The 23,912-nt window shown below is 37.0% G+C and overlaps 2 protein-coding genes across 2 annotated transcripts; one reads left to right on the top strand and one right to left on the bottom strand.

Moving 5' to 3' along the window:
• The first annotated feature begins 2,044 nt into the window (after nt 1-2,044).
• Nucleotides 2,045-5,209, top strand: LOC107894075 (SNF1-related protein kinase regulatory subunit gamma-1-like). The gene is made up of 6 exons (XM_016819280.2): nt 2,045-2,199; nt 3,094-3,264; nt 3,356-3,798; nt 4,064-4,330; nt 4,423-4,595; nt 4,872-5,209. Exons 2-6 carry the CDS (start codon nt 3,096-3,098, stop codon nt 5,146-5,148), a joined length of 1,329 nt encoding a protein of 442 aa, XP_016674769.1. The 5' UTR covers nt 2,045-2,199; nt 3,094-3,095; the 3' UTR covers nt 5,149-5,209.
• On the bottom strand, nt 3,088-7,455 carry LOC107894074 (pentatricopeptide repeat-containing protein At2g02750). The gene is made up of 2 exons (XM_016819279.2): nt 4,767-7,455; nt 3,088-4,623 (listed from the first exon to the last, which is right to left on the bottom strand). Exon 1 carries the CDS (start codon nt 7,299-7,301, stop codon nt 5,445-5,447), a length of 1,857 nt encoding a protein of 618 aa, XP_016674768.1. The 5' UTR covers nt 7,302-7,455; the 3' UTR covers nt 3,088-4,623; nt 4,767-5,444.
• Between the last annotated feature and the right edge of the window lie 16,457 nt (nt 7,456-23,912).

The following is a 23,912-nucleotide window of genomic DNA, read 5'->3' on the forward strand; positions in this document are numbered from 1 at the left end:
ACAGTCCCCGGCAATGACGCCAAAAACTTGGAACGACAAAAATGTGCAAGTGTACACAATCACAACAAGTAATAAAGTGACAAGTAAATGTCAAGTTATCGTACCCACAGGGACTGTGAAAAGAATTATTTATGAATGCAATTTAAAACACTCTGGTGGAGAAAATATTTTGATTTGAAAAGTGATTAAAAACTATAAAACAAAGTAAAGTAAATAAAATAAAATAAAGTTCTAATGCACGATTTCAAAAGCTGATTTTAATCAAGATGACATACTTGTGTTAGATTAATTACATTTCTTAACTTAGAATTACTAAACTCATGTTTATGTTGTTACGAATAAATTCACGGCAACTCGGTAATTTGCTAACCTATGAACATACTCACCTACAAAAATGCATTCATCTCTTGACTATATCTCTATGTCAATTCAACCGGTTAAACAAAATTTAATAGGAAAATGTGTTAATGCACATACATACTTATGAAATTAAAATAATCTATTGTACATATCTCTATGCCAATTCAAACAATTAATTTAATCACATAAGCACATAAAAGATTACGTGAGGTAACAATGTATTTCTACCTTAAAATAGTTTAATCACAATAATCTTGCAAGTTATGCAAGGCCATTGTGTCGCTCGATACTGTTGCTAATTTAACCCTCAACTACCTTAGATGATTAAACATGCACTGATTAAGTATCGTGTCAATTAATTACAATTTCAATCCGTTTAAATAATTAATTCATTAGTTACCTTACAATTGTAATGCAAGAATAACTTAGTCATGGTTTTACTTAATCAAACATCTTACTGAGACCTATAAGAATACAAACACAATTTTAATAAATTAAGAAGATGAAATGCAATCAACCTAACACGAATTAAATTTAAGTCATATTAATTAAATAAATCATATCAACATAAATATTTATAGACATGTTCATCATAACAACAATAGAATTTAAAAAGATAGGGAACAAGAAGCAAATCCGGTGTTTTTTCGTGGCTTAGCTGGGTTGCTCTACTTTTCCTCCTTCACTTGTTCTTGTGGAAACAAGGCTTCTATGAACACTTGAATTTTGCTCCAAATGATAGATGAACGACTCTTTTTCAAGAGCTGAAATTGGCAAGAGGACAAAGGAAAATAGATGGAAAAATAAAGAAAGTTGAGAGAGAAGAGAAAAGATGAGAAAGTTGAGGTGTGTTGAAATGAGCAGCCAAGGGGGGTTTTATAGGGTTCGAGGGCTGCTAAAAATAGCCAAAATCAGCAGCCAAAGAGCCCTCCCATGGCCGGCCACACATGTGGCAAGTTTGAAGTTTTCAAACTTGCTATATTAAGGCTAGGGCAAATCTAGAAAGGCACAAATAGTAGAGGGGTTTGTTTGCAATTTGAGCAAGTCTTCAAGGGTCATTTTGCAAGGTAATTAATCAGCCAAGTAAGCTGATTGGGTCAGCATGTGGGACAGTTTTGGGTTGCCCAGTACTCAGTCGGTTCAGTTTTTCTCAGTTCAGCTCAACTGGGCCGCTTTTCATAATTAATTAATAATAATTTATTTAACCAAAATTAAATTGGATATAAATTAAAATTAATTATATTATGAATTAATACACCTAATTTAGACCTTCATAAGTTGAAAAATTAATTTTCCTTGATGCTTCAAAATTGTTTCTCGATTTTACGTTTCTAACGATGTCTGTCGAGTCGTTTTTCGCCCTTTGTGCAAATCTTTCAAAAATAATTAAAATTAATCAAAATTTATTATAAAATTCATTATGTAATAATTTAAGTCTAGAATAATTATTTTATAATAATTATATATTTTTTTGACAATAATTCATATATTTTCTTGTTTTCAATTTACGGTTGATTTTTATTCGCGGTGCGTGAAATTGTAGAAACAAGTTGAATTCCACACAAAGTTTGCAGCCTGCTTCAGTTAAAAGCATAAATGTTTTGCTCATCGGACTATTTCAAATCAGTTAAAAAGCTTAATTGTTTCGCTCATCGGACTATTTCAAACAACAGGTGGCATGCAATGTTGTGAAATGGCTACACGTGGCATTAACAAGTCCCCCATGCATAAACCGTAAACTTTCTAATAACATTCTCTCCTACGGACAAATGAAATGAAATTGCTTTTGCCCTGCAAACTGAATCACGATCCCTAATTTACTCAACAATTTTTCTGCAGGTATTTCATCTCAATTCCTTGGGATTTTCTTTTTATATGTAGCTATTTTTCTTCTGTTATTATCTCTGCAAATTTCTGCTGATGTTTTACAGTTGTTACTCCTAATCCTATCCCTGTTAGGTTTCATGTATTTATTTCCAAATGCAAATTACAGGAATTTTTTTTCAAAAAAAAGAAAGTGTTTTGATGTTAAACGAACCATGTGGAGTTGTAAATTGATTATTTTAATTCAAGTGATTGAGATGGCAGAGGTCGAACCATTTGGAGAGAAAAAATTTTATGCTAATCCAACCATTTGAAGTTTTGATCTGTTTTAAAGGGAATTTGGAGTTTTGATGTTAATCGAATCATGTCATTAGTTATTTTCCTTGATCATGATTGGAGAAGAAAAAATAATGTAGATACATGGGTTCTAAAACGTTAAAGGGGTAGCTTGAATAGCTTTAAAAAATATGCTACAAAATTAATACGAGAACGAAATTTTTTTCTTCTTTTTTGGCATGACCATGCCATGGCTACAATCATTGCTGATGCATCTGCATAAAGAATTTAATTGAGGCCTTCTTAACATGTAAGGGTAGGGTTTAATTGGATTTGTTTTTCGTTTGAGAGATTTGATCACAATTTTTGAAAAATATATGGGTTTTTTAACCCAAGTTTAAAAAATAAAATAAACATGGCCAAACCTTGTGGCGATTGATTGATGACCTTTCCTTTGGAGGTGCAAAATCAGAGGTTTGAGTCTCCACTCATTTGAAAGAAAAATCAAGATCGTGTTTTCGATAATTAGTCTACTTTGCATATGGTATACTCCCATTTTAGAACCTTACTAGGATTAGCTTGTGGTTTTATAAATTGGGGTAGTTACCAACTTATGCTACACATTGACTGTAGAGATGGCACAAGCACAACAAACCAGGGAAAGTTCAGCACTTTCAAGCTGTGAAGCTTACTTTGAGAAAGTAAATTCCAGGAAGAAATTACCGCAACCGTTGCAAGAGACTTTAACAACCGCTTTTGCAAGAATCCCTGTTTCATCTTTCCCGCAAGTTCCTGCTGGCAAAGGTGCAGCTTAAGCAATTTTAAGTTGATGTACTTCGTATGAGTAATGGAAATGCCTCAATGTCTAATATGTGGCAACAAAATTTTTTTCTAGTGATTGAAATTCAAGCAGACACAACAGTTGCCGATGCTGTTAAGGTTCTATCAGATTGCAACATTTTGTCTGCACCTGTGATAAACCCAGATGCAGCCACTAGCATGAACTGGAGGGAGAGGTACTTGGGGATCATAGATTACTCAGCAATAGTTCTCTGGGTACTAGAGACTGCAGAGGTTGCTGCTGTTGCTTTATCAGCCAGCACAGCTACAGCTGTTGGTTTAGGTGCTGGAGCTGTCGGTGCTCTTGGAGCATTAGCAGTCAGTGTGACGGGTCCAGCTGCAGTTGCTGGACTAACTGTTGCTGCAGTAGGAGCCGCTGTAGCTGGTGGTGTTGCAGCTGATCAAGCATCAGGAGGAGATGCTCCAGCTGCTGCTGACAACTTGGGCAAAGAATTTTATAAAGTTATCCTTCAAGAAGAACCCTTCAAGTCAACCACTGTAAGCTTAGTGCAATGCTGCTTATATATTCAAAGAGTTGGGTGCACTTTACCATACATTCAGTTTTACTGGCTCAGCAGGTCAAGTAGGCCATCTTTGTTTATCTTTAAATCCTTGGTTTTCTTTCACCACAAGTAATAAGCTTAACCGTAAATGCCCCGTCATAAGATATTCTGATTGAGCGTAGTGAAACACAACTAGAGACCAGAATGAAGATCCAGTCCTCTTTAATGCCATCACGAAACATGTGATTTATGTTTTTCAGGTGAAGTCAATAGTTAAATCATACAGGTGGGCTCCTTTTATTCCGGTTGCAACAGACAGTTCCATGTTGAGTGTCCTACTGCTACTCTCAAAATATAGACTACGAAATGTACCTGTGATTGAGCCAGGAAATCCCGAAATCAAAAACTACATTACTCAATCCGCGGTTGTTGGAGGTCTGGAAGGATGCAAAGGGAGGGACTGGTTTGATTGTATTGCTGCACGGCCTATTTCGGATATGGGACTCCCTTTCATGTCTTCTAATGAGGTGAAACTTTACTGTCACTTCAAGTAACTAGTAAATATTTTTTTGCAAGCTAATTTCAACACTAAACTTCAATTACTTATCTTCTTTGTCAGGTTATTAGCATCCAAAATGATGACCTGGTTCTTGAAGCTTTCAAAAGAATGAGAGACAACCATGTTGGGGGTCTTCCGGTTGTAGAGGGGCCAAGCAAAAAGATTGTTGGGAATGTAAGCATAAGAGACATAAGACACTTGCTGCTCAAACCCGAACTTTTCTCCAATTTCAGGTACAGTGAAAGACATGCAGCTTTTAATCTGCATAGCATTTTGTCAAATTTAAATGTTGAAATTTTAAATTACCATAGGAAAACTACTCTCTACCAACAAGTGATAATTAGCAAACAGAGCCATAGGAAAATTCGATGATTCCAAGTTAGGTCACTACTGAAGATGCTTACCTAGTCTGCCTCTCCAAAACTTATATATACTATTTTAGCAAACAGTGTTCCGTGCAACCAAGGTTGGTTTAACAATGCTTTTATCTGCTTGATTCTTAATTACAGGCAGCTCACCGTGGAGGATTTCATTAGTACTGTTGTCTCAACCGGCCAAGAAATTGGGAGAGTCACCACACCAATAACATGCAAGGTAGATTCAACTCTTGGTAGTGTGATCCAGAGCCTTGCCACCAAAAGGGTGCACAGAATCTATATAGTAGATGAGAATGAAGTTACAGGTGTAATTACTCTTAGAGATGTGATCTCTTGCTTCATATTTGAGCCCCCAAACTTTTTCGATAACTATTTTGGGTTTTCAGTGAAAGAAATGTTGAATAAGTGAACTCTCTTGTAATCACAACCCAAGAAGATGCCAGACATGCAATTGAATTTGATTTAGTTTACAATTTCTTGCCATCTTGTCTAAGCAGTTCCTCTACATGTAATTTCAAATGAACCAAATCCAATGAAATTTACTGCTTTCCTTCCATGAGCTTAAATAGACCAAAAGTTAGGTCCAGAGAGGCAAATACTGAGTGGTGAAACTTTTTTCCCAGTAACCTGGAATATACCAAGAAGATGAAAAGTTTGAATATGGTAGAGCCGAAAAAAAATTCGGATGCTATAAAAAGTTCCTGTTCATGTCACGGATATTGAACTAAATCCGGGGAATTTTCTTAATCCTCTGTCATCTATCATTAGTCTTATTCTTTCCACATCTCCCCACCTTCCTACTGCAGTGTATATGCTGGACAGTATCACAAAAGGTTCTGGATTCTCTGGCCTCAACTCTGAAAGCTTTATAGCTATTTCTTCTCCTAGCTCATAATTTAAGTGACACTTACAAGCACCAAGCAGAGAAGCAAAAATTGCAGCAGGAGGGTCTGGAAGTTCTTGTATTAGATCTTTGGCTTCCTCTAGTTTGCCGCATCGACCCAAAAGATCAACTATGCAACCAAAATGCTCAAGATTTGGGCTCAAGTTACAAACTTTATTCATCATTCTGAAAACTTGTAATCCTCTGTCAACTTGTCCAGTGTGACTACATGAAGATAGAACACCAATGAAAGTTGCTGAATTTGGCTTTACTTTTTCCTCCCGCATCAAATCAAAAATTTCAAATGCTGATCCATTCTCTCCGTTTCTTCCATAACCGGAAATCATTGCATTCCAGAATGCCGGATCATCAGGCTTTGACTCAAACTGATCAAAGATTTTACGCGCACAAGAGGAATACCCACAGTTCATATACATGTCAATGAGTGCTGTAGCCATGAACTCCTCGTTACTAATACCACTTCTTATAGCAAGACCATGGATCTCTTTTCCGTGCTTTAAAGCACACAAGATTGAACAAGCTGGCAAAAGACTGGTAATGCATTTTAAACTCAGTTCTACACCAGCAGACTGCATCTTCTCAAAATACTTAAAAGCTTCAAATCCTTTCCCTAACTGCGAAAACCCCCTTATCAATGAATTCCATGTTGCTGAATCAGGTTTCATTCCTTCAAATTCTACCTCCTCGAACAGTGCAACAGCCATCTCACTTTGATTGTTTAACATCAACCCTGCTATCATTGAATTCCATGTTATCAAGTTCCTGCTTCCTTTCATCTCCTTGAAAACATCATAGCCCCATTGCCAAGCCCGACATTTTGAATACATATCAACAAGTGCAGTTCCAACCATAGTATCAAACTGTGTCTCAATTTTCACAAGAACCCCATGAACCTGTCTGCCAAACTGTAGGTACAAAAGACTTGCACATGCAGATATAATAGAAATGAAAGTAACACAATTGGGTTGTCCTACTTGACAATTCCCCATCATGTTCTTAAACACCTGCAATACCATAAGTGGAACCCCATTTTGCAGAAGCCCTGAAAGAAAAGCATTATAGCTGACAACATTCTTATCAGTCATCTCTACAAACATGTTAGTGGCTAAAACTATTTCTCCACAGTTAGAATACATAGTCAGCAACGAAGTTGCCACGTAAACGTCCAACTCAACTCCCAACTTAATGGCCAAAGTATGAACTTGCATACCAAGTTCAAGACTTTGACAAGCTGGCAAGACGGTAGCTATAGTGAGTGAATTAGGCCTCCACAATCCAAAACAGATCTCCTTAAACAATATAAGAGCTTCATTACAATATCCGTTTCTCCAAAACCCGGAAATGATCGTGTTTAAGGAAGCCAAGTTTCGGTCAGGCATTTCATAAAACACCTTGAGGGCACATTCAAAGCAGTGCAATTTTATGTACATATCCGTGAGAGCAGTGGCAGCATAGATGTCATAGGAAAACCCAGTCTTGATGAGATGAGTGTGGAGGATTTGGCCTTGAATTGGTGAGTTGAGCTTGGTACAAGCTTTAAAGAGTGGAGGGAATGTGAATTTGTTGGGAAGTAATGATGCAATGAGGTTTTCACTGTATAGATGGAGTGCTTCTTTGTACAATCCATTTCTCACCAGTTTTATTATTTGCTGTTTCATGGGATTATAGCAAAGAAAGAAAGAAAAAGAAGAGAAAACAAAGAATCACCTATTATTTGAAGTGAAGGATAAAAATATCAGATTTAAATAATGATCGAATAGTAGATTTTCCGAAATCAGGTTGGATTACCGTTTGTCCATTCCGGTCTCTTCTAATTTACAGTTTTGGATTTATCATCATTTTAAAATATTTATAAATTCAAAATAATTATGGCTCCGTTTGTTTACAAGAAAATATTTTTCGGAAAATATTTTCTTAATTTTTCGAAAAATATTTTACTGATTTTCCTGTGTTTGTTTGACTGAAAAGGTTATAGAAAATGTTTTTCAAGACAGGGGTAAAATGGCTTTGAGTTTAGGGAAAATATCTTACCGATTTTTTTTAAAGACATTTTTCAGAAAATCTTCCTCCAATCTCATCAATTCTCCTTTATCCGTTCTTCATTTCCTTCTTCTTCATGCAGGTAACTGCTTTGTATTTCATGTTTTTGTTGTTTCTCTCACTCAAATCTTCTTCTTCCTTTTTTTTTATTGAAGAATCTATTTGGATTTTTGCATCTGTTTGTTCTATTTGGATTTTGCATCTTTCAACTGCTTCTTTTTTTATTTTCTCCAATTGGAAGAACGAGAAAGATTACCCACTATATTCTCTTGACTGAGGTGAAACTTTCCCCCATTTTGTACATCAGTTCTAATGGGGGAACTGGGAGTGAGGTAGCAGTTCTAATGGGAAACTTTCCCCCAATTTGCGAGTTCTATTTTAGTGAGATTGTTAACTTTTCTGATTTCATGCTTTGGTTCCTCTATCTACTTAACATTGGTAATGAAGTTGTAAAATTCAATGGTTGTTTCAAACCTAGAAGATTCTTTTGATTATTCATGTGAGGCATGTACATAAGAACAACACATTTTAGTTTCTTTGCATGATGGATTTGCTTACATGTGCTATAGTTCAATGAGCATGGCATAAGAACCAGCTTATTCTATGATTTATAACATTTAAAATGCTCAAGTTTTGGGTGTAAGCGTTTTGACTGTGTTTATGGTGATAACCAATCGAATTAGCTTTATATCATCAAATTTTGTCATTTGCTATGTATGAGGTGCATGTGTTAGTTATTTGCAGCTTTTGGGGTTGAAACATTTTGCATTATGACTCTATTAAAGTTGCACAAAGTTGGTTAAAATTTATATACGGAGGCTTTTCATATAAAACAAGTTGCAAATGCTTTGATAAAAATATTTACATACAGCGAAATGCACATCTTATCATTACTAGAAGCAGAAATTTAAATATTACCATATTGTAATGTCAAATGTTAAAAGATCCATAAACAGCTCACCATATGTTTACGGAAGTTGTTTGTATGTTAAGATGATTTGTTGTAATTCAGGAACTCTGCCACTGGTGTTTGCTCAAGTAATTCCCTTAATTCCCCAGACCCTCAGCTTATTCCTTTGTATTTAATCTCTCATATGTGTTTCTCAGGCTACTACTAGAATTTTAGCTCGCCAACTTGTACGACTGTGTCAACAGATAACTAATTTGCAAGGGAGTCGTGCCCAAATTAGAGGTGTCGCAACTCATACACAGGTTGAGTTTCTAAAATAAATCATTGGTTCTTGGGGTGTTTAAAGTTCGTACGCCAGTACCTCATATTTCATTTTATATGTTCACAGGCATTATATGCAACACCTCGATTTCTACTGGAAGGAAAGGAGCAACTAAGGCAATGGTGGCAATGAAAAAGGTAGGTACTTAAAACCTTGCTTTGGTAAATGTTTTACGATGTTTTTTTATGAACCATGAAGTCCTTTTGAAACAAAAAATCGTGTGTAGACTAACATATAATGGATATGATGATTCTCTCTTCATAGAGTCTTTAACCTTGAGAACATACCTAGAAAGTGATGCAGTGTAGACTAGCACATAAGGAATTTTGTGAACATGACGTGGAATGCTAATAATTAATTAAGATCGATTCACTTTGTCCTCAGTGAAGGATGCTTATATTTTTGGTTCATACAGAAATCTTTACAACAGAAACTTAGAGCTTGGATCAGCTTGTGCGAGTGTGTTTTATGTTCTAGTAATGTTTGTTTGGATGTATTTTTTACAGACTCTTTTCTTTTCCCTTTTAGGTACATTTTGGGATTTTGGATGCTAGACTCGGTATGCGGAGGACTCAGGCAGTTTGAGACTAGTAAATTATTAGTTATGGTTTCTGGTTTCTATTTGCTATTCAGTTTTGAAAGTAAGGTTTTTACTAACACTGTGGTAGAATGTTGTTTTATGTTTTAGTCATTTTATTATTTGGATTTTGAACATGTGATATTTATGTTTCTCGATATCTACGGACTAACTAATCACATGTGAGGGATCAGATCGATATCTACGGAGCATCGAAACATGGAATACATTGTGGATCTTTTCTAACTCAAGTGGCAACAACAGTCTATAAGCAACCAATTCGACACACTCTATAATCTCATACGGCCTAATAAATCTCAGACTCAATTTTCCTTTACGACCGAATCAGAGTGTTGTCTTCTACAGTGAAACTTTCAAAAATACTTTGTCCCCGATCTGAAACTCTATATCTTTTCATTTCAAGTCCGCATATGATTTCTAACGATCTGATGCTGTTTTCAAACTTTCACAGATTACTTTTACTTTCTATTCAGTCTTTCTGATCAAATCAGCCCCTTGTATCTTGTTTTCACTGAGCTCAGCCCAATACAATGGTGTATGACATTTTTGACCATACAAAGCCTCGTAAGGTGCCATTTTGATACTAGATTGAAAGCTATTATTGTATGCAAATTCAATCAGTGGTAAGTATCGTTCCCACGTACCTTCGAACTCGAGAATGCAACATCTCAACATATCCTCAAGTATCTGAATGATTCGTTAGGATTTATCATCTGTTTGTGATAGAAAGCAGTGCTGAAATGTAATTTCGTACCTAGTGCATCTTACAGTTTCTTTCAAAACCGCGATGTAAACCTCAGATCTCTATCTGAAACAATAAAAATAGGTACTCCATATAATCTCACAATCTGAGAAACATATAATTCAGCGAGCTTGACAAGCGAATAATCTATACAAACTGAAACAAAATGAGCTGATTTAGTCATTCTATCCACAATAACCCAGATTGCATCTTTCTTGCTTCTTGTCAACGATAAGCTAGATACAAAATCCAGCATGACTGTCCTATTTCCACTCAGGTATCATGATCGGCTGAAGCAACCCAGAAGGTACCTGATGCTCGGCTTTAACTTGCTGACAAATTAAACATTTTGAAACAAAGTTAGAAATGTCTCACTTCATACCATGCCACCACTGAAGCTGTTTTAGATCATTATACATTTTCGTACTACCCGGGTGAAAAGGTAACTGACTACTGTGAGCTTTGTTCAAAATCATTTGAATCAACTTTGAATTTCTCGGGACACATATTCGGTTTTTGAACCTTAAACAGCCTTCATCATCAACTTTGAACTCTAAATCAACATTTGAATCACATTGAGCTCATTTTGCTAACAAATCATCATCAAATTTTTTAGCATCACAAATTTATTGAACAAATAACGGTCTTGCTTTTAATTCATCTATTATCGAACCATCATCAGACATAGCCATATACGCATTCATTGCACGCAAAGAAAACAGTAATTTTTGGCTTAGAGCGTTAGCAACAACATTAGCCTTTCCCGATGGTAGTCAATGACAAACTCGTAGCCTTTTAACAACTCTAACCATCAGCGTTGTCTCAAATTTAGATCTTTTTGAGTCATCAAATATTTCAGGCTTTTGTGATCAGAATAAACATGACATTTCTCCCCGAATAGATAGTGACGCCATATCTTCAATGCAAACACAATAGCTGCCAATTCCAGGTCGTGTGTTGGATAATTCTTTTCGTGTGGCTTTAACTGTCTTGAGGCATAAGCTATGGCTTTGCCTTCTTGCATCAAAACATAGCCAAAACCATTTAAATATACATCACTATAGATAACAAATTCTTTACCTAATTCTGGCTGAACTAGTACTAGAGCTTCAGTCAAAAGGGTTTTCAACTGATAAAAACTTTTCTGGCACTTTTCTGACCACTCGAACTTAACATCATTTTGAAGTAGCTTCATCATTGGGGTTGTAATCATAGAGAAACCTTTCACAAACCGTCTATAGTAACTGGAAAGCCCCAAAAAACTTTAGACTTTAGAAACATTTCTCGGAGGTTTCCAATCAAGTATAGCCGAAATCTTACTCGGATCAACCCGAATACTCGATGCTGAACAACATGGCCTAAAAAGCTAACTTCACGTAACGAAAACTCACATTTACTGAACTTCGCATACAACTGTTTATCTCGAAAAGTCTGTACACAAGTCTCAGATGTTCGGCATGCTTGGTTTTATCACAGGAATAGATTAAAATATCATCTATGAACACAACCACAAACCTATCCAAATATTATCTGAAAATCTGATTCATCAAATCCATGAAAACAGGAGGCGCATTAGTAAGTCCAAAAGGCATAACCAGAAACTCATAGTGTCCGTACCTCGTTCGGAAAGCAGTCTTTGGCACATAGGAGTCTTTAACTGGCAACTGATAGTAGCCTGATCTCAAATCTATCTTTGAAAACATTGTAGCCCCTTTCAGTTGATCAAACAGGTCGTCAATCCGTGGCAACGGATATTTATTCTTATTGAGTTGTCTATAGTTGATACACATTCTCATAGTTCCGTCTTTCTTTTTCACAAATAAAACTGGTGCACCCCAGGGAGAAAAACTCAGTCGCATGAAACCTCTATCCATCAACTCTTGCAACTGAGCTTTCAATTCTTTTAATTCAGTAGGTGCCATTCTGTATGGAGCTATCGATATTGGAGTCGTCCCTGGCACTAACTCAATACCAAACTCTACCTCCCGAATAAGTGGCAAACCTGACAATTCTTCAGGAAACACATCCGGATATGTGACAGCCCTAAATTGACCCTAGTCGGAAAGTGGTTTCGGGACCACGAAACCGAGTCAGAAAAATAATTAACAGTCATATTTGATGCTTATTATATATGAATATGCATGTGTGAAAAAAAAATTCATGCTTAAATTTTGTATATAGTATGTGAAATTTATTAAATAGGACTTGTATGAGAAAATTTAGAAATGTGCTAGCCAAATGCTAAAGTGGCCTATTAATATATGTTGGAAAGTGCTTGTACTTGCATGTCAAATTAGCCAAACTATAGGTAGTGGCCGGCCATGCTACAAATTATATAAAAAATATGAATTTTGTATTAACTTTAATTAGCTAAATGGCATGATATCATGAAAGAATGAAAAGAAAATATAGAAAGTGGGTGAAAACAACAAAGTGTTCACCTTGTTCATTCCAAAAGGCCGAAAGTGAAGGGGAGTTGGGAGGAAATGAGCCATTCGGCCATTTCAAGTCTTCATTAAGGTATAAAATTCATGTTTATTCTTGAAATTTTTGATAAAATTGAACTAGTTACCAAGTTCTTTAGGTAACCCATGTTAGGAATTTTGATTTTTGGGAAGACTAGAACTTTCGGCCATAGTAGCTATTGAGGATTTAGGTTTTTGTTTCATGTTAAATTGGATGAATCTTGGTATATGGGTGTTTGAACTAAACGAATGATCAAATAGGTGCATAGATACAAAGTGGGAAGAATCGGCTATTGAGTTTGATACTATTACCGAATATGAAAATGTTATGCTTGAGTAATGCATGTGGTTAGAGTTGGTAAAATGAAAAGAAGGCTTTGGATAATCAACCATGGAGGTCTAAAATTCAAGGTAATTTCTTGATTATTTGAGCTTCATCTTGATGAATTGAGTTCCTTGCTTGGTACCCTCCTTGACCCATGTTTCTACTTATTTTATCTTTGAAAGTGATGTCTTGGGAACAATCGGTTATAGGGGGAGTTTTGAATGTGAAAGCTGTACTAGAAATGGAATTTGGAGTGTTTAATGGACTCCATATTGCTAAAATTTACATGAATAGAAATTTCTAAGCTTAAATTGTAAGAATTTGAGTTGTGTGGTTTAAATTGTCAAAGATGCATTTGGCAATTGATTATAATTTGTTAAAGGGTGTAAAGTATTGATAGTTCTAAATGGTACATAGTTAAATGAAGATGGAAGCTTGATAAAATTTTATTTAGAATGAAAGTAGGAGAAATGGGTATTCGGCCATGTTGTGATGAGTTGAATTTGAATGGTTGATGCTTTAGTTTATAAATGGTCATTAGATGAGTTTTAAACTTGTTAAAGTTTGATAATTTGGGGGTGTTAAATTGGGGAAAACGTGTAATAAAAATGGGTTGATAATGTCTGTTTGTTAATTGATGTTTGCACCATTGTCGAATGTGCTTAACATTAAGGCATGATTTAGTTAAATGCAAACTAATGGAAGAATGGAATTTAGCTTTGCCGTACATGTGTTAAAATGATGGAATTAGTAGGAAATGGGTATGAACTTGTCAAATTTTTGATAGGACCTTGTGAACTAAATGATATTCGGAAATGGTACTTTTTACATGAGGAATTCGGTGTTAATTGTATTAAATAAGGTTGAGGTAGTTGATGAATGTGTTTATAATTAAGTAAGGTTAATAATAGAGCAATGAGTGGCTAGTAGAATCTAGTTAGTCTTCTTGTTATATTCGGCCATGAGTTTGTATAATTGGTTTGTAATAGATTAAATTTGTTTATTCAAGCTCAAGAGCTTAGGGAGTCTAATTCGGATAAGAGAAAAAGCTACCTAACCGAATAGTCGATCTGTAATCGTTCGACAACTTCCGAGGTAAGTTCTTAAGTAATTGAGTTTGATTCCTTTGTAAGTTTTAAGTTTTAAAAAGGGATGAATATGAATTATGTATATACGTTAAGGTCAATGACTTTTCTAAATGACGGCATATATGATATTATGTTTTAAATATGTGAATGAGAACTTTACAGAGTAAATTGTATAAATCTGCTAGGGACAGTAGCAGTAGTGTGTTTTGGAAAAATTACCATAAATTGTGGGAGTTGAGTTAAAGGCTGAATAAATTATGTAATTAAAGCTTGATGCGTCTAGTTTCGTATAAAAGAAATCGTGTAAGCAAAGGGGTTGCTGATAATGAGATTTTCAAAGTTGTGTGAGACAGAGTCAGAACGGCTCCGAAATCCCCTGTTTAGAATTTGGAAAATCATTATAAATCGTAAAAAAATGATTATAAGATAAAATTATATGTTTAGACTCCTTAATGAGTCTAGTTTCAAAAAAAATAAACGAAAACATATTTTGAATTCTGTACAATGAGAAATTAAATTCTTAGTGAAGAGTTGTCAGAGTAGTCAAGCAGTAAAATACGGGAAACTTTAATAAAAATCTGGTATTGATTGGCCAAACCAAAAATTCTGAAAATTTTTTGGATAGAAGATATACGAGTCTATTTTGATGGAAAATTAACGACACATAATTTGGAATTTCGTAGCCCCAGTTACAAATAATTTAACGACTGTTGCTCAGGAAAATAGCTTGTAGAGAATTTGTGGTTATGTTGTAAACATGGATAAAACTTGTTTTAGTTGCTCATAAGCTATTGATGAAACCCATACGTGAATTCTAAATTGTGATATTATAAAATGATATATGAGTGTTAGATGGATCTTTGATATTAAAATTTGTGAAATTGTAAGTTTATAAGTATTCGAATATGAAATGATAGTATGGCTTGAAATCGAATTATTCATTGGAAAATGATAGATGTAGATTCAGCCAAGATAAAGTGTATACATGAAAGTATATGTGGTATGTGAAGTATATTTGGATAATTGTGATGTGAATACATGAAAATTTATATTTTGATTTAGGATTTTATGTGATGAATGTGAATGTGTATATATGAGATAAGGCCGAATGGAAAATGTGATGAATGTGAACATGCATATATGAGATAAGGCCGAATGGCCAATGTGATGAATGTGAACATGCATATATGTGATAAGGCCGAATGACAAATGTGATGAATGTGAACATGCATATATGAGATAAGGCCGAATGGCCAATATGATGAATGTGAACATGCATATATGTGATAAGGCCGAATGGCCAATGTGATGAATGTGAACATGCATATATGTGATAAGGCCGAATGGCCAATGTGATGAATGTGAACATGCATATGTGTGATTAGGCCGAATGGCCAATGTGATGAATGTGAACATGCATATATGTGATAAGGCAGAATGGCCAATGTGATGAACGTGGAAGTGTATATATGTGGTAAAGCCGAATGGCTAATGCGAAATGTGTATGAGATGGATATGAGGTAAAGCCGAATGGCTAATGCGAAATGTGTATGAGATGGATATGAGGTAAAGCCGAATGGCTAATGCAAAACGTGTATGAGATAGATATGTGGTAAAGCCAAATGGCTAATGTGAGATATGTATGAGATGTGTATATATATATTGTGGCCAAATGACAAACGGCGGAAGGTGTGTTTTATTAGATATTTGATGAGGTAAATGAATTACAAATATGATAGTCGATGTGAATGTTGTAACATGTGAATAAATATGCATGAAACTCTATGATGTAAACCCGGGATTAAAGACCAGATGACCATATGTGGTGACTATGTCTGGGTTAAGACCCGCTGACTCGTGTGGAGATTTCATCTGAGCTAAAGGTCTCGCCGATAATCCGAGTAGAGTTTAAAGCTATAAGACTTCGCAATAAGAATTTCTTATAAATATATTCAATGTGAAAGGTTAAACAGGTATGTACTCCAAGTTTATATGTGAGCTTGATTTGAACTAAATCATAAGGTAGTTATGTGATGCATACGTGAGCAATCTATGAGACTATTCCTATGATTATGTGACATCGGATCAGTGTGAGAGGTTATGTGAAATTATACAATATATCTATGTCACATGAGCTCACTTTTATGTGAAAGTTTATCTGCCTATTGTATATGATGAGATGTGCATATTCGGTAAAGGGATGGTATGCCTGAAGGAAGAGTGAAATAAAAATACGAACAACTATGTTATAATTTGATTGTTATCTGTTGACACTGCTTAAAACTTACTAAGCATTGTAATGCTTACTCCGTTTACTTTGTTTCCTCTGTTTTATAGATCTCATTTGGAAGCTACAGACTCGGGGATCATCAGCAACTAGTCACACTATCACTATCCACTGCTTGTTAATGTTATGTTTTGAATTATTTTATGGCATGTATAGAATAGACCAGTGGCCGAAGAATATTTTGGTTAATGTATATAAGCCATGCGAAAATGGCATCTTTTGAATGTGTACTTATAGAAGTTTAAATTTGTATCCGTGACTGTCTTTAGTATTTATCTAAAGGAATGTTCTCAAAAAAAAATAAAAAAAATTTACTGTTCTGATATGAGTTTCAAGTCTGGTAATGCCCATTCACCTATTCTGGCGACGGATACGGGATAGGGGTGTTACATTTTATTTGGTATCAGAGCTACGGTTTAGTCGATTCTAGGACTAACGTAGCACGCGTGAGTCTATTTATACATGCCATAAAGTGATAAAATGATAGTGTGATGATTTTTGACTATTAAAATGTGTTTGTTGTATTGTAATGAATCTTGATCCCGATCGAGCTGTAGCAAGCTTCTGACTATGAGAATTTGCGATATAACTTCACTTGGATATGCTTAAATTATTAAGTTGATCTGGTACGTATCATGTACTCGTATTTGAATTTTGATTTGGATTGAATTATAAAGGTAAAAGTGATGCAATTTTGAATGAGTGTTATGACTATAAATGTGATCTTTGTATGTGGCTATGGAACTGAAAGTTGAATGGTCGATAAGCATGTTGTGTTTGTATTCAAGTAATGTAAATGATATACTAATGTGTATTGTTATATATGTATATGTACATGAGAATTGAGAGTTATATATCCGAGCTAAGTCCCGAAGAGCATTCGTGCTAGTGATATATCCGGGCTAAGTCCCGAAGAGCATTCGTGCTGGTGTTATATCCGGGCTAAGTCCCGAACAGCATTCGTGCTGGTGTTTTATCCGGGCTAAGTCCCGAAGAGCATTCGTGCTAGTGATATATCCGGGCTAAGTCCCGAACATCATTCGTGCTGGTGTTATATCTGGGCTAAGTCCCGAAGAGCATTCGTGCTAGTGATATATCCGGGCTAAGTCCCGAGGAGCATTCGTGCTAGTGATATATCTGGGCTAAATCTCGAAGGCATTCATGCTGAAATTATAAGGCACTGTGTGTGCAAGCTCTTCAACCGAGCACTATGTGTGCCAGATCAGTAGTTGAGGCACTATGTGTGCGAGTTCTTCAATCGAGCACTATGTGTGTGAGATTGGTAATTGAGGCACTATGTGTGCGAGTTCTTTAATCGAGCACTATGTGTGCGAAATCAGTTAGTGGGCACTGTGTATGCGAAGTGTGTTTCATGTATGACCTCGTGTGAGACGATGACATTGATTTGTAATAGTAAGTAAGACTTAAAGAGAAAATTCGTTAAACGGACTAAACACTGGTGAACTAATTAGAGTCAGAGATTATACAACATTGTGCTAAATTGGTAATGAAATAAGTTCGAGACATTAAATTGACAAGGTATGTGATATATATATACATTATAAATATGAGATTCTCGATATATGCTGTGACAGCCCAAAATTGACCCTAGCCGGGAAGTGGTTTCGGGACCGCTAAACCGAGTCACCGAAAGGTTTGAATGTGATGTTTATTGTCTAGAATATGTAATCATGAATGTGTAAAAAATTTCAAGCTTCGATTTAGTCGATTGCATGTGAATTTAGTCAATAGGACTTATATGAGAAAATTTAAAAATGTGATAGGTCAATGCATGAGGACCTATTAGTGCATGTGGAAGAAAAAAGGGGACTTGCATGTCAAATTCCCCCTCTCTAATATGTAGTGGCCGGCCATGCTATAGGTGGAAACATGTCTCCAACATGTTATGCTAGTGATGCATGTTAAGAAAAATAAAATAATAAGCATGGTGATTAAATAATGAAAGGAAGGGTGATGGAGAAAAAAAAAAGTACATGGTCTCACCCCCCCTTGTTGCCGTGAATTGAAGAAAGAAAACAAAAAAAAAAAAGAGTTCATTCTTGAACATCCTTGGCCGAATAGAGGAAAGAAAGGAAGGGGAAAAAGGCTTGAGAAAAATCGGCTATGGTGGTGGTTAGACTAAGGTATGTTTGATGTTGTCTTTGAGATGCATGCATGTTTTAAATAGCCCATGTTTAAACCTTGAATCTTGTTGATAACATGAGCAATCGGTCATGAGAAAGGGTTCAAGGAATGGTTGTTGTTCATGTTATTTGGATGAGAAATGGTGAGTTTTGTTGTTTCATGTTAAAGTTAGGTGAATGATGATAGAGGAGTGTTTGAACTATAAAAAAAAAAATAAATCGGCTACCTTGTTATGAGCTAGGGCCGAATGTGGGTTTGGTTGTGTTTGAATATTACATGCTTGGTAGAATGGTGGATGAAGGTGCCGAATGTATGTTGGATTGATAGAGTCTCCAAATTGATTTTTTTTGTGTGCATGCATGACCGAATATACGTGGTCACATGAGTAAGGAAATGAGTTATTTGATATGTGGTAAAAGTTAAGTACTAAATCGAAGGTTGCTAAAATTGCCATTTCTTAGCCGAATATGTGCTTGATCAATGAAGGAATTGTTGAAGAACATAGGTGAACTTGGTGAGGGCAATCGGCCTAGTGTATAAATGATATGAAGATTTTAGGAAATTGTTTTGGTTAGGTGTATGTATGATTAAGTATATTCGGCAATATACTTAAAGTGGGTACATGATATTACATTATAATTATTGAGCTTGAGTATATGGATATGTGTATATGTGGTCATATAATGACATCTTGGTTTGAAAATTTAATGATTTGTGATTGCCGAATGTGATAAATAAATTCATGTTATTGAGTTAAATATTGAATACTCTTATTTGTATTATTTAAGCTCAAGAACCTAAAGGAGAGGCGTCCAACAAAGGGAAATCGAAGGTCATCGAGTAGCCGACTCGGAATTATTTTACCCAACATAAAGTAAGTCATTAAGCATGTAGTGGGTATTATTTCAAATGGTCATAATGTGTATGTATTGATGCTGATTGGAATGAATAAATATACATATATATATATATGCATGTACGTATGTGATGATGAAATTGTTGAATGAATGAAAAGAGGTAAGATGTACTGAGTTGTTGATCTCGGCACTAAACGTGCGGGATAACCATTTATGACCATGAGATTGGCGCTAAGTGCGCGGGATTAAATTGTACAGCACTAAGTGTGCGATTCGACTATGTTGCACTAAGTGTGCGAAATGAATATGATGCACTAAGTGTGCGAATTGGCCATGCGGCACTAAGTGTGCGAGTCTAACTATGTAGCACTAAGTGTGCGATTTGATTACGTGGCACTAAGTGTGCGAGTTGATTGTATAGCACTGAGTGTGCGGGCTCAATATACATTCGTGAATCATTATGGACACTATGTGTGCGACACTATTGAGTCGATCGCGGACAGCGGGTCGGGTAAGTGTCTTAAGTACGTGGCTAATAGGTGCTATGCTTATACTTGGTGTTGAGCTCGGTAAGTTCGAACCTATGTGACAAATATACTTGAAGTCACGTACATAAGTTTTATCGTAGGATGGGTGAAAGGCCGTATAGTCGTTTGATTGTAACGAAAATAAATCGATTTATGAGATTGCTGCAATGTCCTATTGATGAGCATATAGAATGTGAATGCATGAATTGATATGAAATTGAGTTGATTGGTTGGAGGAACTATGGTATGGTTCGGTATGGATGGAGTAAATTGTCTCGTTCCATTTTGTTTCCTCTTGTGATAATGTTGTTGATAGATGGTAGTGCATTGCTTATGACTTACTGAGTTATAAACTCACTCGATGTTTCCTTGTCACCCACTATAGGTTGCTTGGACTCATCTATTTTTGCGGGGTCGGGCCGTCATTGAAGTCATCACACCGGATAGCAAGTTTTGGTACTTTCTTCTTAGTGTGTTTAGAAGATCATTTTGGCATGTATAAGCTAGTATGTTGTGTTTGAATTATGGCATGTAAACTTTAAGCCATGCGAAAATGGCACGAATGTTCGATTGAATTGGATTAAGGGTAGGCATGAAATGGACCTAGTTACTTTCGTAACAGATGCTGGCAGCAGCAGTATCATGAGATTGAAAAATCACTAAAAATAGTAGGAGTGGAATTAATTGATGAATAAATTATGTAATTGAAGCTCGATGAGTCTGCTTTCATGAGGAAGTAACAAAAAGATCATATGGGCAGTATTTTAAGAGATAATCAGATTTTAGTGGGACAGGGCCAGAATGGTTTCTGGATTCCCTGCTCCGACTTTGGAAATTCATTATAAATTAACCAGAGATAATTAGGGGTCATACCATATATGTGCAGATTCTTCTCTGAGTCTAGTTTCCATAGAAACAAACGGCAACAGTATTGAAGCCCCGTGCAGGGAGATATCCCAGTCGTAATGGGCAAAGGTCAGTGTAGTCGACCCCTGCAACTTGGGGAACTTTGACTAATAAACTGTACTAATTGGCCCAACCAAAAATTCTAGAAAAAAATACATAGATGGGCACATAAGTCTAGTTTCTGGGAAAAATTACGAAACTGACTTTCGAGTTACGAAACTCAAGATATGATTTTTAAAACGACTAGTACACAGATTGGGCAGTGTCTGGAAAATAAATTTTGTAAGGGGTTAAAGCCAGTTAACACCTCGTGTTCGACTCCGGTGTCGGTTTCGGGTTCGGGGTGTTACATTTTATTGGTATCAGAGCTATGGTTTAGTCGGTTCTAGGACTACCATAGCACGTATGAGTCTAGCTATACATGCCATAATGTTAATGTTTAAAAGGGTGATGACTTCTGACGGTTGAAATGTTTTTGTCTTGATTAGTAAATGGATCCCGGTGAAGAAAGAACCCTAGCGGATGACGTTGAGAGCGTAGCGGCTGCTCCTGCACAAGGGACGCCGCCTGTTGAACCTCAGTCATCTGCGAATAATCAAGGTGAGGGGGCTAAACAAGCCTTCTTTACCATAATGAATGAGTGGGTCGCGCAATATGCCCGAGCCAACCCGGCTGTCCAACAATTCCCAAATTTGAATAATCCACCCCAAGAGCCTGTAAGGCCATCAGTCGCTGATCCTGTGAGGCTGAGTAAGCCACCTGTAGACTTGATTAGGAAGCGTGGGGCCGAGGAGTTCAAGGCCATAGTAACTGATGACGCCGAAAGGGCCGAGTTCTGGCTTGATAACACCATTCGGGTGTTCGATGAATTGTCATGCACACCCGATGAATGTCTAAAATGTGCTGTATCTTTGTTGCGAGACTCAGCCTACTATTGGTGGAGGACCTTGATTTCCATAGTCCGAACGAGCGAGTAACTTGGGACTTCTTTCAAACGGAATTCCGGAAGAAATTTATTAGCCAACGGTTCATTGACCAGAAGCGTAAGGAGTTCTTGGAACTCAAGCAAGGCCGTATGACTGTATCTGAATACGAACATGAATTCGTAAGACTTAGTAGGTATGCCCGGGAGTGTGTAGCTGATGAGGTTGCTATGTGCAAAAGATTCGAGGAAGGATTGAATGAAGATTTAAAGCTACTAACGGGTATTTTGGAAATAAAGGAATTCGTAACACTAGTCGAACGAGCCTGCAAGGCGGAGGAACTTGGAAAGGAGAAGAGGAAGGCTGAATTTGAAGCTAGAGATTATCGTAAAAGATCGACGGGTAAAGCTCCGTTCTCAGCTGTGAAGAAGTTCAGGGAGGACATTAATAAGTCGAGGGCGACTGCGGGAATTTCCATCAGGGCAAGACCATCGATGGGCTCCCGAGCTACTTCGGTAGCTAGTGTGGGCAATAATCGTCACGAGAAACCTGAATGTCCCCAATGTGGAAGACGACACCTAGGTGAATGTTGGGGCAAGTCTACTAACAGGGCCTGTTACGGATGCGGTTCGAAGGACCACTTCATTAGAGATTGCACGGAGCTGGATGAGAAGAATAAGATTCAAGGTGCCAGACCTAGTGGAGTGACATCTAGAGGTAGACCACCGAGAATTTTAGGAGGCAGGGGTGGTAGTCAGAGGGGGGCCTCTGATACGGCCGATCGCGCCGAGAACCGTACTCCTGCTAGAGCATATGCCATTCGCGCACGAGAGGAGGCATCCTCCCCCGACGTCATCACTGGTACCTTCACTCTCTTTGATACTAATGTGATTGCATTGATTGACCCTGGTTCTACTCATTCATATGTATGCGAAACCTTAGCAACCAGTAAGACTCTACCTGTTGAGTCTACTGAGCTCGTAATTCGAGTATCAAACCCTTTGGGTCAATGCGTACTTGTTGATAAAGTGTGTAAGAGATGCCCTCTAATAATCCGAGAATCCTGTTTTCCGGCTGATTTGATGCTTTTGCCGTTCGACGAGTTTGATGTTATTCTTGGTTTGGATTGGTTAACCGCGCATGATGCGGTTGTGAATTGCAAAAGCAAGACTATCGATTTGAGGTGCGCAAATAACGAGATAATCCGAGTTGAGTCTGCGGACTTAAGGGGGTTGCCAGCTGTAATATCAGCAATGTTGGCCCAGAAATATGTAAAGAAAGGGTGCGAAGCATACCTCGCGTATGTACTTGATGACAAGGAGTTAGAAAAGAAACCCGAATCGGTGCCGGTGGTCTGTGAATACCCGGATGTTTTTCCTGAAGAGTTACCGGGTTTGCCACCTGTTCGGGAGGTAGAGTTTGGTATTGAGCTTGTACCTGGAACTACGCCTATTTCGATCGCTCCGTATCGTATGGCACTAACCGAGTTAAAAGAGTTGAAAGCTCAGTTGCAAGAATTGACGGATAGAGGTTTCACTCGACCGAGTTTCTCACCTTGGGGTGCACCAGTATTGTTCGTGAAAAAGAAGGACGGAACCATGAGGTTGTGCATTGATTATCGTCAACTGAATAAAGTGACGATAAAGAATAAATATCCGTTGCCGCGTATTGATGATCTGTTCGATCAATTAAAGGGGGCATCTGTGTTTTCAAAGATAGATTTGAGATCGGGTTATTATCAGTTGCGGATTCGAGATTCGGACGTACCCAAAACTGCTTTCAGAACGAGGTACGGTCACTATGAGTTCTTAGTGATGCCGTTTGGGCTCACTAATGCCCCTGCGGTGTTTATGGATTTGATGAATCGGATCTTTAGGCCGTATTTGGATCGGTTCGTAGTTGTGTTTATTGATGACATCTTGGTCTATTCAAGAGATGAGGCCGAACATGCTGAGCATCTGAGGCTAGTGTTGCAAATTTTGCGGGATAAGCAGTTATATGCTAAGTTCAGTAAGTGTGAGTTCTGGCTAAGAGAGGTTAGCTTCTTGGGTCATGTGGTATCCGCATCGGGTATTCGGGTTGACCCGAGCAAAATTTAGCCATACTTAACTGGAAGCCTCCGGAAATGTTCAAT

Source organism: Gossypium hirsutum, chromosome A13 (genome assembly GCF_007990345.1).
Source record: "Gossypium hirsutum isolate 1008001.06 chromosome A13, Gossypium_hirsutum_v2.1, whole genome shotgun sequence".
In the NCBI taxonomy this organism is placed as follows: Eukaryota; Viridiplantae; Streptophyta; class Magnoliopsida; order Malvales; family Malvaceae; genus Gossypium; species Gossypium hirsutum.